The 14,208-nt window shown below is 39.8% G+C and overlaps 1 protein-coding gene across 1 annotated transcript; it reads left to right on the top strand.

The window, feature by feature from the left end:
- The first annotated feature begins 2,274 nt into the window (after positions 1 to 2,274).
- On the top strand, positions 2,275 to 13,648 carry psmf1 (proteasome inhibitor subunit 1). Its single transcript, XM_068316290.1, has 7 exons — positions 2,275 to 2,483; positions 2,905 to 3,057; positions 4,936 to 5,018; positions 5,618 to 5,803; positions 9,680 to 9,736; positions 10,776 to 10,934; positions 13,434 to 13,648. Exons 1-7 carry the CDS (start codon positions 2,355 to 2,357, stop codon positions 13,483 to 13,485), a joined length of 819 nt encoding a protein of 272 aa, XP_068172391.1. The 5' UTR covers positions 2,275 to 2,354; the 3' UTR covers positions 13,486 to 13,648.
- Positions 13,649 to 14,208: the final 560 nt, after the last annotated feature.

Raw genomic sequence — 14,208 nt, 5'->3', positions numbered from 1 at the left:
GGAGCACTCTAAGGAGATGCCAAACCAGACGCCTACTGTCAAACTGAAATCAACGGCACTCTCTCAGTCCGATGGTAACAAGCGGAACTTCTACCTCTGGAGGAAAGAGTGGGAAGCACTACAAAAGCAAGGAGAACCAACCGGCTCCAAGGAGGTCAGGAAAATCCAGCTGTTAGGCAGCCTAGAGGATAAAGTAGTGAGGGACCTTCGCCTGTCAACATATGGGACGGCAGTTGAAATCTTTCGTGTGCTAGAAAATCGTAAGTAAGAAGTCACCAACCAAGGAAGATTGTCGAAAAGAAAGCAAAACACTTGACAGTTGAAATTTGACCTTGACCTAGTTTTCTCAAGGTCAAGTTCATCATCTCATTTTCATCCCCTTTTCCACCGAAGTATTGTGCTTTTTGTTTCATCTTTCTATCTGCAACGGTTGCAAAGATATTTGACGGATTAACAGACAGACGAACACACGAACACTGACAATTACAATACATTTCCTTCGTGGGATCTAATAACTGTATGACAGAAGCACACTGATCCATCCAGTAGAGTGAGACACCACTAGCCGATGAAGCAGACAGAGGTCACCACTCTGAGGACAGACCAAATAAATGCCTAAGTCATTGTTCTTGAAAGAAAATTTGAAGTGTATGATTACCCCCTGCCAAAACCCAGACCATAGCTGAACCAATTGAAATGGAACCAGACTCCCTGAGTGGATGGTTTTTTTTCCTGTGTAAACTGTTTTTGTATTTTTATGTAAAGCACTTTGAGCTGCTCACTTTGAATGAAAAGCGCTTTATAAAGTTTGATTGATTTATTGATTGATTGATGGTGATGCAGATCCATCGTGTAGCTTTTGATACCACCAGCCAAAGAAGCAGACAGAGGTGTTGATCCGATGATCCACAACACAAAGGCCTGAGAGGGAACAGGAGAGAGAGGGAGAGGGAAAGAGAGAGGTAGAGTGAGCAAGGATGAGAGTGGTACTAGAGGGACCACTCTCAAAAAGAAAAGCAATCCACGGCTCATCAGCAGGACTAGGCTGAACCTAAACGTTGAGACACCCCCCACCCCCAAATATTAGTTATAAGTTAGAGAGAACAGATACGTTTTGAGTCTAGATTTAAAGATTTCTACGGATTCAGACTTTCTAATATCGATATGGAGATTATTTCAGAGGAAAGAGGCGTCATAAGAGAAGGCACTCTAACCAGGGTATTTCTTTTTTACTTTGGGAACACACAAGAGACCTGTATTCTGTATTCTGAGGGCGGAGAGCCCTCATCAGAGTGTATAGTTTAAGCAGATCAGACATGTAGGCGGGAGAAAGCCAATTAATGCTTTCATGTGTCATTAAAGGTACTTTAAAATCCGATCTAACATGAATCTGAAGCCAACGTAATGAAGCTAATACTGAGGTGATGTGGTCAAATTCCCTGGTTTCAGTTAAGATTCTTGCTGCTGTATTTTGAACCATCTGAAGGCTTCTTATACCAGACCGAGGCAACCCCGATAGTAGAACATTACAATAGTCAAGTCTAGAGGACACAAAGGCATGAATCAAAATCTCTGCATCAGCCACAGATAGAGAGGACCTAATTTTGGAGATATTGCGTAAATGACAGAAGTCAATCTTTGTCACATTTTTAATATGCTGATCAAAAGACAGTGATGGTGATGTGGTCTCTCCATGACATCCTCAGGATGGATCTCACGGAACGCCGATGGAAGACATCTAACCTGTACACATGCTGTAGGAGATAGTTGTGCCCCGTGTGTTTGTGTGTGGTGTGAGAGAGATTTTCAATAGTACTGTGTGTTTTCTGAACAAAGAAACATCTAACCTTTTCACACTTATCAAACAAAAAAACAGACAAAATTAAGAAGAAAATGAATGAATGAATGAATGAATGTTTCATATACTGCATGTTAGTCTATTGAACACCAGAAGTTCTATGCCACCAGAAGTTTTTCATTGTAAGGGAAACCCTGTTCCTTTACTTTTGCACATGACTATAAACGCCTTGAATCCTTTGAATCTTTGAATCCTGTCATCTACACAGGATAGAGAAACACAAAATAGAACAAGAAAACAACAAAATAGAACTTCTATTAGCAGTTTGAAGTTACTGACACTAGCGTTGTGTGTCACATATACAGATTAATACAGATTACGTCGAGTTAATTGCAAATCTAGAACGAATAATTTTTCACGTAATTTATTTTGAAAGGCACAGACAGGAAATTGTCATATTGCGTGTAAACGGTGGCGACGGCGCTGTCGATAAACACTTCTGGGTTTGCTTTCACACTAAGACGAAACTCGGTGTTTGCGGTCCTCGGAGAAAGATATGGCAGGCCTGGAGGTGTTGTATACATGTGTGGCTAAAAATATCAGCTGCCCGCATGACGCCGTTGTTTGTTTTGTTCACTGGAACATTATAAAGAGTGGATTTAGGTGTATTGGTTCTGGAGATGAGGTAAGACTCATTTTAATTCCCTTCAAACTATATCTTATAGTTTTTATTAACGCCTCTTTTCAAATACGGAGGTTGATTATTCAGGCAAACGTCTTTTTTTCAGTGGCCTCTCTTCCGTCCTGTTCAAGAAAATAAACTCTATGAAATTCTGTCCTTTCTTCCCTCCAAGTCAATTTAGATTGACTTCTAAAGGACCATACTGTAATATGTGATCATATAGTGATTTCGCTGTAATATTATCTGCAGATACTCTCATAGGAACAAAGTATTTTAATCTCAAAGCAGAAAAACCATATTGATGTTGAAAATTATGCTTTAATAGTGTGGTTTTACTTGTGACCATATCAAAACACTATTTTGTTTTTATAACCTTTTTTTAAAATTTGCCTTTCTTCTGTGTGTCTTTCCTCCTCGTTTGAAGGCCCTCAGCAGTGACAAGTTGTCAGAGCTCCTGCCTACTGACTGGAGCGACAACAAGGAATTGTACAGTCTGCGATATAAAACCACAGACAAAGAAACAGTAATGCTCCTTAAAGCGATAGTTGTCAACTCTAACTTGATCTTCAACATGATGGTAGGTACAATTGTCAAACAAAGGTAAAAATCACATTAACTCCAATAACAAGGCAGTCAGAGACTGTAACATCCCGCGAAGGGTAGGTAAGGGTACCCGACATGTACATCGATTTGACCTTTCAGGGTAGGTCAAATCCCACGAAGGGTAGTTCAAGTCAGGTAGGTAGGTCGTCATTGCTTTTAAGTGGGATGTAATACTGTTTTTGGATTCCCTGATGCTGAGTGCACACTGCAGACAGACAGCTGTGGTCATGTCAGAGCAGCATTTGAGATACCCTCCTTTTTTGCCTTGATTTCTTTAGGCTTTATTAAACAGTTGCCAAGAGTGGGTAGACTGGGTGCCATTGCTTCTGGAATTGTGGCCAGATTTCTTCAATACTTTTATGTACACACTTAACATTTTATCCTTTCAAACAAAGCTGATCATGACGACATTCCAACTAGTCACAACATTGTGCTATTACGCAGAATCATGTACTCAACATAGTAGTGCAATAGATTTCAAATGTACATCAGTATTACCATGACTCAGCAATTTCTGCATTCAATCTACATCACATCTTGAATATACTGTATTTTGTGAAAACAGCTGGAGAAAACATTTGCTATACCTTAACTGTGAGACTAAACAAAAACATTTCAGCAAAACAGTTGTTGTCCAGTAAACAATGCCTTAGAGTTTCTCCTAGTCACTTTTGCTATCGAAACCATATATACAGTAATCCCTCGTTACTTGTGGTTAATGTGTTCCAGGACCATCCGTGAAAAACAAAATTCTGTGATGTAGCGAACAAACAAACAATTTTATTATTTGTTGCACTGGCGTCGCGCCCGGAGTTTCCCTGCCTCACGTCCTAAGACAAGCTGGGATAGGCTACAGCTCCCAACGATCTGCATAAGCGGGATGAAGTGGGTTGAGGAAATGAATGAATGAACAAACGTTTATGAACCCTCCCTCCCCATAATGATATTTAATCACCTTATATCTGTATTACCTTTTCCCACACCCTTTAAACACGGAAGGGTGATGCGTTCCGTGAGTCTTGGAACACAGCACACACGGATGTTGTCAGCCTATAGCATGCCCGTACAGTATGTGCAAGAGGATCTTCAGCCGTAGTACCTGGTGGAGTGCCCTACTGGCTGTATAAGAGCATACCAGATATTTTGATTCCTTTGGAAATTAAGGAAAATAGTTTGGATAGAGCAGGTTATTCCCAAGGTATTGTACAGGGGGAATCTTTATTCCTAAAGAGAGGAATTCAGCGGAGCTACATTATTCATTATTTATTGTCTAAACTACTTCTTTCATTGTGACGGGGTGCTTGAGCCTATCCCAGCCAACTGGAGCGTGAGGCAAGGGACACTGGGTGTGACGCCAGTGCACCTATGGGCAATTTGGGACTGGCCAATTAACCTGAAGCACATACTTTTGGAGGTGGGAGGAAGCTGGAGAACCAGGAGAGAACCCAAGCAGACACGGGGAGAACATGCAAACTTTGCACAGAGTGGCGACAGCGCTACCCACTGCCCCACCGTGCCGCTAGAGCTAAATCATCCATTTTCCTTCAGCGCTTTATCTGCTGTTGCGAGTCACTGGAAACTGGAGCCTCCCAGCTTGCAATTTAGACCAATACGTTTCCTTAAAGGGAAGATAATAGACGAGGTTTCATATAAAAATTGAGTTGGCATATTGTTTGCTCTTTGAGTGCAAGATAAATGATTGGCTGATTTCTCCCCCTGTGTTGGGTTGTTTTGACTCAATTCAGTCTCATTGAGATCCTTCATTAAAAGCCTTTACTTTTGGAGAATTTACAATATATGTGTTTTTGTGTTTGTTTTTTTCCCCATACGTACATTCTGCATGTTTTTGAAGAACACCAGCACACAACAAGTGTCACAATTGACAGTGGACATAAATGACCATGTGGATGCTGACCATTTACACACATTTGAAAGGTTTGTATATAATTCTTTTTTTCATTCATAATGGACTATTTACTGCTGTAATTTATGTTAAAGTTAACAGGAATAAAATACAGTATGCATTACACATGCAATACAAATCCAATGTCAGTGAATTTGTCACACTGTTGTAGCTCTTAACATGGAAATATTGAGATCTGAAAATCTTTTTTCATCAAATCTTTTTTTTACTTGTATGTTGACCATGATAAATGTGTGTGCATTTAATTAATTTTTAAAAATAAATAAATGTACTTTTCTATTTTTCAGATTTAAATTCAACTGAGCTTCAGCCGTTGTTTCCATCTTCTCCATCATATATTTTCAAAAAATATTGTACTTATAACTATACAATAACTATACATTGTCCTGTGGGATTAATAAAGTATATGTATCTAACTACTGTAGATTCATCAAATAACTGGATGACATGTCCTATTAAATATTGCTTAGAGTTATGAGATTGATAGAATATCTCATTACCATCAACCAGAAAAAACAGGGCACTTCCAGGTCAGACCAATAGATAACACTGTACAAAAGTATAAGCAGGCTTTTTCTTATGTTAATGAGGTAAAAATCTTTTTTTGCAGGGTGTTCAAGGATGCAGAAATTTTGTCAGAGAAGGTGGCAACTCAGCTGCTGTCCTCCGTGGACACACTGGCACCACAGAAGACAGAGTTGAAAACTCAAAGGGAGGTAGAGGAGCAGAAACAGACAGGAGAACACAGCAACCATCCCTACACTTCTAATATACATCCTCACCATGGAATAAACTGGTAAGAAATGAGAGGAAGTTGTCAGTCATTCAGTTAAAATACCAAAGCTAAAACCAAAAGCAGAAAACAAATTCCAAGGAAAAACAAACAAAAACAGCAATATACATTAATCACCCTTGTTCAGCTTCACAAGATGACACATTTGTCATTTCCATCATAAGAAGGTACCATCTCAAGTGTCATTTGAGATTGAGGTGCTAAGCTACAATAGTGTCACTGCTTCATTGGGTGTTTGGTACTAATGGGAAAAGGCAAACTATGACATTCAAACTATAACATTGGGGGCTGCAGTAACTCCGCCAAGTAAGTCTTGGATGGCTCAAGACCTGGGTGGGCTGAAAGATTTCAAGTGTGAGCTGGCAGTGGGAGGCGCCAGCTCACCTCCCAAGCACCGCCAAGGTGCTCCTGAGCAAGGCATCGCCCCCACAAGCTGCCATGACAAAAAGAACAAGAGGGGGGTGATTTATCACAGTAATCAAAGTTTATTTACATTTGTTAAATCAACAATGCATGGAGCTCAGATGAAAGGTGCAGAGCGAGAGAGAGCGAGTCACTGGAAGCCAGCCTTCCAGTGAAGCACCTGAGCACCTAGGCCCAGAAACAGGCAGCAACAATACAGCACACAAGGTATCAAACACAATTAACAAGGACTCAAAGGGTCAGAGGTCAAGGCATAGGTGCACGGGACAAAGCATCATCCATGAGATATTCTGTCCCTTTAATATGCAAAATGGTGGTTATATGCCTGTAAAAATAAAGACCACCTAACCAATCTCTGATTGGGTGTCCTAATCAACTAACCCAATCAAGAGCCAAAATAATCAGTACCCTCCTCCCAAAATCACCACGTATATGCGCAAAGAAGTATTTTAACAATGTAAACAAGGAAACAAAAGGAAACAAGTGTGCCAAACAATTTTACGCACGTGCGCTCTTGCTGGCACAAAGCACCCATTAACAAATTACTCGTCGGAAAACAAGAAACAAACAAATCACAGATTTACAAACGAGCACACCCCAGGCACACCCAGAACTGCCTTGCTGTGCGACGACAGCCCTACCCGCTGCACCACTGTGCTGCCCCTGGTTGATTTTAATAAGGCTGAGTCAAGCAGATGGGTCTCGTGACGAGAAACTCGAGATCAAAACATAACGGCGATTTCCGGGTTCGAAATTTAAGTGGAGAAATGGATAAACTGTAAATATTTTTGTTGAATATCACGGAAAAATGTGGCAGCGATCTTTAGATCATCACACGATCACCACACGTTGTCTGATGATCGTGCGTTCCTGGCAAAAAATGTGGGTCAAAGACGCAAGCAAACCATTCATTCATTCATTGTCATGTACTGCCGCTGTATCCGCCGATCACGGGGAGATCGAGCCTATCCCAGCTGGCATAAGGCGTGAGGCGGGGGACACTCTGGGCACGACGCCAATGCACCACGGAGCAACACACAGGGACATACAAACACGCACACACACACTCTTTCCTACGGGCAATCTGGGACCGGCCAATCAACCTGAAGCGCATGCTTTTGGAGGTGGGAGGAAGCCGGAGAACCCAGAGAGAACCCACGCAGACACGGGGAGAGCATGCAAACTCCGCACTCGAACCCAGACCCACCGTGTTGTGAGGCAACAGCGCTAACCAATGCACCACCGTGCCGCCCCAAACGAGAACAATGCTCTTTATATTGCAGTGCAGACCTCTCTGAACAATTATTCTCTCTGATGAGGCTGAACAAAACATCACACCGTCTGGCTGATAAACACCTTCACTCAGTACTGAGGATTTCCTCAGTCCAGAGCCTGACATTGATGAACTTGTATGAAAGATGAGACACCATCAAATGAGCCATCTGAGCATCACAGAGCAGTAATGTATTTTTAGTTTTAATTTCAGTTAAATTTTTACATCCTGCTTCAAAGCGGTGATGTAATTGTCAGTGTTCGTTCTTCCATTTGTCCGTCCGTCCGTTCATATGTCCACCAAATGTCTTCGCAACCATTGCAGATAGAAAGGTTAAACAAAAAGCACATTACTCGGGCGACAAAGGGGATGAAAATGAGATGATGACCTTGACATTGAGAAAATTAGGTCAAGGTCAAATTTCAACTTTTGGACACTCAGGAACTAGATAAGACAGAAAGACAAGGGCAAAGGCCAGTGTAATATCATAGATCAAAGCTGGTGCTTTGATCAGTGACAGTAGGTCAAAGCACCAGTCCTAACTCACTCTGTGATGGAGTGGGTGAACATAAAACTCCCAATATTCCTAGTTCCCTTTTTTACCAAACTCTCCATACATTTTTTACTCTTTTCTGTCTTTTTGACTTGCTGACTCCATGCTTTCCAAACTTGATGTGACCAAACCCGAAGTGCTGGTTTTTACATTTTTACTCTCTTGAATTATTTTATCAGACATGTTTCACTGTGAGAGACTTAAACCGCTGGGAAAAGGCACAAAGTGAGGCACGCAGTTCTCTTGCCTCGAGGAAGGGGGCGCTGGTGATCCCAGGGATTCGGCCGAGGGTTCCTCTTCCTCGGTCGTAGAAGTGAGAGTAAACTACTATCTATAGTCAGCGCGTCAATTGCACCCATGCATTTTTTTCCTGCTCGCCTTGCCTTACTATAATAATGGAGGATTACATATCTCAACTCAAAATGTTTTTGATGCTTTTGTTCAGAAGGAGCTGCGCATGGACTTCATTTATTAATAAACATGTAAAAAAGCATGTAGGTAACAAGTTTTTTAATCAAATGTGCTTATTTGTGTGTTAGTTTGTATGTGTAAATAATTTTGCTATGAGAATTTAAAAATAACCCACTCACTGTTGCTTATTAAATGGTGAATAAGCTACACCGTAGGTTTATGTGTTTGTAAACATCTTCATCTGATTATGATGAAGTCAGTGCCTCACCAGCCATGAACCTCACCGCACTTTATAGTATCGATTAACAGTCTCCAAAAACCCAAAGCTTCAAAATGTATTCACACCCACAGTACGCACAGAACTGCACTGGAAATTCCAATTATTTAGAGGCTTCAACTAAATAATTATTTTTTCTCAGTACAGAAACCATCGTCACTAGAATGTGAGAAATGACAGCTGTCTTTCCATGTGTCCTTGTTTAATTTTACCATAATTTCTTTTTACTCTTACTTTCTCTTTACTCTTATTTTGTCTCAGTCTATGACTATGTCCCAGATCCCTATTTATTCAATGCTTCTTTTATTTAGTATTTTTACACCGAAAGAACCTCTTTATGAATGGTCCTGGACCTTTTAATGATTTCTGGGGATCTCATGTCCTTATATGCAGACACACCTCTTAACCTTCACACTAGGACACTTACTCACTTTTTCCTCTTGCATCGTCAAAGAACATTATCAAAGAACAATTAATTGTCTTAATTCAAACATAAAATTTAACTTAACTGTTTCAGATTTTAATTTGGAGTTACCAATAACAAATTTCAATATTTCTCTTTTCTGCTTACCTTTTTGAATTGACGCCAGTGAGTAACAGAAGAAAATAAATTAAATTGTACGGTGTGTTCATTCAATTACAGAGTAATGTACTGTATATTTTCACATAGTAGACACAAATATGCACATTATAATCCTCATTTCAATGTACATAATGTATGCAAAGAAAGACCTAGGTGTCCAGTGCTGAGGACACCTCATGGTTTAAAATGCTCCAACAGACCAGACAATCTTGCATGCAAATTCAATATCCACCTGTTTTTAAACTGAGTGCAGTATCACTGATACAGAAAAGTAGTAGATATTCACATTGAGAAACGTGAAGTATTTGCTTCATAAACAGTTTAATTAATTTTTACATGCTATGCTGTTTTTTTTTCAGGCCTGAATCCATCATTCCTCCATTTTGGGCTGGAGGGGCAGATTTGGATCCATTTGGGTGAGTCTGTTTCCTTCCTTAATCTAGTTCCTGATTTTTATGCACATTATTATTATCAAACAAATACTAATATAATATGTACTCTAGGTCTTTCTTGAGTTAGTGCTAATCTGGGATGCAATCAGATATAATGGCTAATCAAGACTATGTCCATATGTTGACTATGTAGACTATGTTGAAGGTGTTAACCACAAATATCACAATTGAAATATCAGTTCAAGTAATTTACACAGTAGGCCTATGTTAGGTTGCTTAGGCTTAGCAAGCTTATTTATTATCCTCCACAAAGGCTTCAGCATTCAAGTGTCTGGGGTTACTCTAAATTTATTCCAAATGCCTTTTCAGCTTGTCATGTTACAATTTCATAAGGCACGTGATTGTGTTTTCATTGTATTTATTTTGTGATTTGGGAGTTAATTGAACCCTGGCATGAATGGAGAACAATTCAGGGGGTGTAACATGGATGATGTAATGGTGTGTCTCATGGGTGTTGAGGTGTTGAAAGCTGTTCAGGGTGTGTGACAGGATTCAGTCAAAGAAAGTGAGTCAGGATCCAATATTTTATGTTTAAAGTCAAATTTTGTAAAATTCTGCATTTTAATAAGTAGTGTGATGTGGATAGGAAGTTCTGCTTGAATTTTTATGAGATGTCAAAGGAAAGAGCCTGTCAGCTTCTGAGCGGCCTTTTCATTGATAAAACAGCATAATATGTAACATGAGTTTTCATCTTATTACAATCGGTGTTTCTGTCACACTACCTAAAAAATCGGTGGAGAGTAAAAGAAAAAATTATGGAGTGTATTCACATGTGCAGTTAGGATTAGGTGGTTGTCAGGAACACAAAACTTATTGTTATACTTTATGTAAACGTTCACAAACACAAACTCCCATTATCAAATGTTTTTTTGAGCTTAGTGTCATGTTACATAATAAAATGCTTATTACCTTATGAGAACAGGAAAAGTGAGTGAATAAGATTTTTCTTCTCATGTATCTTCTTTTTTCTCCTTCATGCTTTTCTGTTTCGCATCCACCTCAGGCAGCATGGTGGTGGTACGATGATTGTTGACCCTTTGAGAACAGCCCATCCTCGCTCTGGTTTCGATCCATCAAGCGGCCTACCAGATATTCTTCCTCCTGGAGCTGTTCCCCCACTAGCTCGTTTTGACCCATTTGGACCACCTGGACAAAGTGGAAGGTGAAAAAAACCACATATAACAGACTGCAATATCTCACTAAACCCCTAAGTTCAAAAATTTACTCTAACCTACTCGCATAGGTCAAAGATCGAAGCAAGTTCTCTGACCTACTGTCATTGATCAAAGCACTAGCTTTGATCTATTTACTCACACTGGCCTTCTCCCTCGTCTTTCTATCTTATCAGTTCCTGAGTGTACAAAAGTTGAAATTTGACCATGACCTACTTTTCTCAAGGTCATCAGTCATCAGTAATGCACTTTTTGTTGTGTCTTTCCTTTTGCAACGGATGCCAAGATAGTTGGTGGACAAATGAATGAACGGACAAACACTGACAATCGCAATACATCACCACTTTTGAAGTAGGATGTAAAAATCTCTGTCATATATGATAATAATAATAATAATTCAAACTTTATTGATCCCCAGAGGGGAAATTCTCTTTACACTCTCAGTACATGCATTTGTGTTAGTTTTTAGCACATCACACACAGTGTTGTGAACAAGGCCCCTGAAACACACTAGGGGCCTGTAATCATGCAGTTAGTCCAGGGGAGGAAGAGTGACGGGTCGCTCTCGGAGGGCGCGCCCCAAATGAGCAGCTTGTGGTGGGGACGGCGCCTTGCTCAAGGGCACCTCGCTCAAGGGCACCTCGGCAGTGGCTGGGAGGTGAGCTGACACCTCCCACTGTCAGCTCACACTCTAAGGGATGTCATGGCGGGAGCGGGAATCGATCCACCGATGGCCGGGCGATCCGTCTTCAAGACATCTGCTCTACCGCTGAGCCAATGACGCCTCCGATGATAGATTGATTCATTCATTTTCTCTAACCGCTTAATCTGCTTGCGAGGGTTGCGGGGAGCTGGAGCCTATGTCAGCTGTCTTGGGGTGTGAGGCGGGGGGCGTGAGGCAAGGAGCAACGGCAGTGCACCGCTGAGCCACACAGAGAAGCAGACAACCACGCAGACACACACTTACTTACACCTACAGACACTTTGAAGCCGGCCAATTAACCTAAGCACATGTTTTTGAAGGTAGAACCCCGAGAGAAACCACGCAGACACAGAGATAGATAGATAGATAGATAGATAGATAGATAGATAGATAGATAGATAGATAGATAGATAGATAGATAGATAGATAGATAGATAGATAGATAGATAGATAGATAGATAGATAGATAGATAGATAGATAGATAGATAGATAGATAGATAGATAGATACTTTATTAATCCCAGAGGAAATTGCATATAGAGAACATGCAAACTCCGCACAGAGCGGGACGGCAACCTGGAACCGCATTGCTGTGCAGTGACAGCGCACCATATTCAATTCTTTAAATATGCCATCTAACAAGTCAACCTGTGGCAATTTAAGACCACCTACAGATGTGGGTTGGAACATTCTTTCATTTAGGAACTTGCCAGAACTTGACAATCAGTAATTTAAGCCAGGGTATCTGCAAAGTCTTTATAGTAGTAATGTTTTAGTGAAAATGAATTGTTACTTACAAATGCCTTATATTTTCATAGGACTAAAGAAATATTATTATGACATAAATAACTCTGTAATGTAACCCTACTGGTTGAAACCTTTCGCACACCTAGACATGGCCAAAATGCCAGATTTTTTCAGAAGCATGAACAAGATGGCAAGAGTGTTTCTAAACATTCTTAAATCCTGTCCAGTGTTTGAAGCTTATATTACAAACCAACAAATTAACCAGTGCATTTTTACTGTATGGTGAATAATGCCTTTGAGAGTTCTGAATTTCATTAAAGCACCAGATTGGTCCAAGGTCATTGGTGAGTAGAGCAAAGAATCAGACACTTAACAGTTGAGCACTGATTTACTAATCACGTAACAAGCATGCATTACACTCAAGCAATCTTGGATCTATTTGAGAATTTGCTAGTATTAGTATGGAATAACTCTTACTCTGTACTCACATGCATTATTGACTCAGAAGGATTGTGATTTGGATATTTTTTTGTCAGCATTTTAGCATAAGAGATTTTTTTGTTGTGCGCCATAGTAATTAAAAGACCAAACACCCAGCTCTTCTTTATGTGGCATTATAAATCCAGAACACAACACGGACAGAGAAAGTTGCATGGGTTACATGAGGATGCCCTTATTTTATTTTTTTGTGCTGTGCGAAATTCAAATGTTATTTGAGGTAAATAGTAGGTATCTGTTTTCCTTTGTCAAATGACTTCAAGTTGGCATCTGTGGAAAATTGTAGTTTGTTTTGTGCTGCTGTAACACAGGTTTGATTTGGTGACAATGTTGACATACAGCTCAGACAGTTTGACAATGTGACATCCCCATATTATATTTTATAAAACGGGAATACTCAGAAAAAAAAAAAAGGTACAGTGTATTAAATATCATCAGTTTTTAGTCTGTTTTGGAGTGCCATGGAATAATTATTCTGAAAGTAAAATAAAAATAGAAAGTTGTAAACAGAAAATATTACTGTCTCGTTTGTGTTTTATAGGTTGGATCCAGACCACATGCCTCCACCTGGTTTTGAAGACACATTCATGTAGTACCTAGAAGTTTTCTGTTTCCTATTTGTCACATCTTCTCCTCTATCTAGTACGGAGCAGGAAGAAAAGTATTATCACCTTCTTAAGAGTTGCTTTGATCTGCTATAGTGAAACAGTTCTATTTTCTAATACTTCCTAATAAAGGGGATTTGTTCATTGCTGATTCATATAGATCATTTATAACAAAAATGCGACTTATGAATATATACTTCTTGTTATGATTTAACATTTGCACTAGTCATTGTTTAGGCCCTAAAAACTGTCAGAGTTGGACACACAACTGAATTTATTAAATGATGTATTCTGTAAAATGTCTGATGTAATTTTGTTGACATTGAATTTAAGTGAAGTTAAATACATATTGAAGAACTGCATTATTGGCCTCAACATTTGGACAGCCCACTGGGAGCATTCATGTCCTTCTTCCGCTTCCTTGGTGAAGTTATTTGAGATTCTTGAGTGGTTGATGAGTGCTTCATGTCTTACTTTTGTGAATGCATTGTAGATGTTTTCTGATTTAAAACCAAATGTTCTCTGGAAACTTGTTCTCAAAATTCAGTGTTTGCTGTTGGATATTGAAATGGATGCAAATTTTATTGCTGGAATGATTTCACCTTTTTGAAGTATTTAAAGTTCAGTGGTATAGATATAACACCAAAGCTGTCACTCATATACACACACATACACACATACTGTGTGTGTGTGTGTGTGTGTGTGTGTGTG

Source organism: Antennarius striatus, chromosome 5 (assembly GCF_040054535.1).
Source record: "Antennarius striatus isolate MH-2024 chromosome 5, ASM4005453v1, whole genome shotgun sequence".
NCBI classification, from domain to species: Eukaryota; Metazoa; Chordata; class Actinopteri; order Lophiiformes; family Antennariidae; genus Antennarius; species Antennarius striatus.
This window is presented reverse-complemented; position numbering and strand designations above follow the sequence as displayed.

Bases quoted from the DNA above. Each gene is read 5' to 3' on its own strand.
- psmf1 (XM_068316290.1), top strand. From the start codon at position 2,355: ATGGCAGGCCTGGAGGTGTTGTATACATGTGTGGCTAAAAATATCAGC. The intron at 2,484-2,904 runs GTAAGACTCATT...CCTCGTTTGAAG, and splicing joins GTATTGGTTCTGGAGATGAG to GCCCTCAGCAGTGACAAGTT. The intron at 3,058-4,935 runs GTAGGTACAATT...ATGTTTTTGAAG, and splicing joins ACTTGATCTTCAACATGATG to AACACCAGCACACAACAAGT.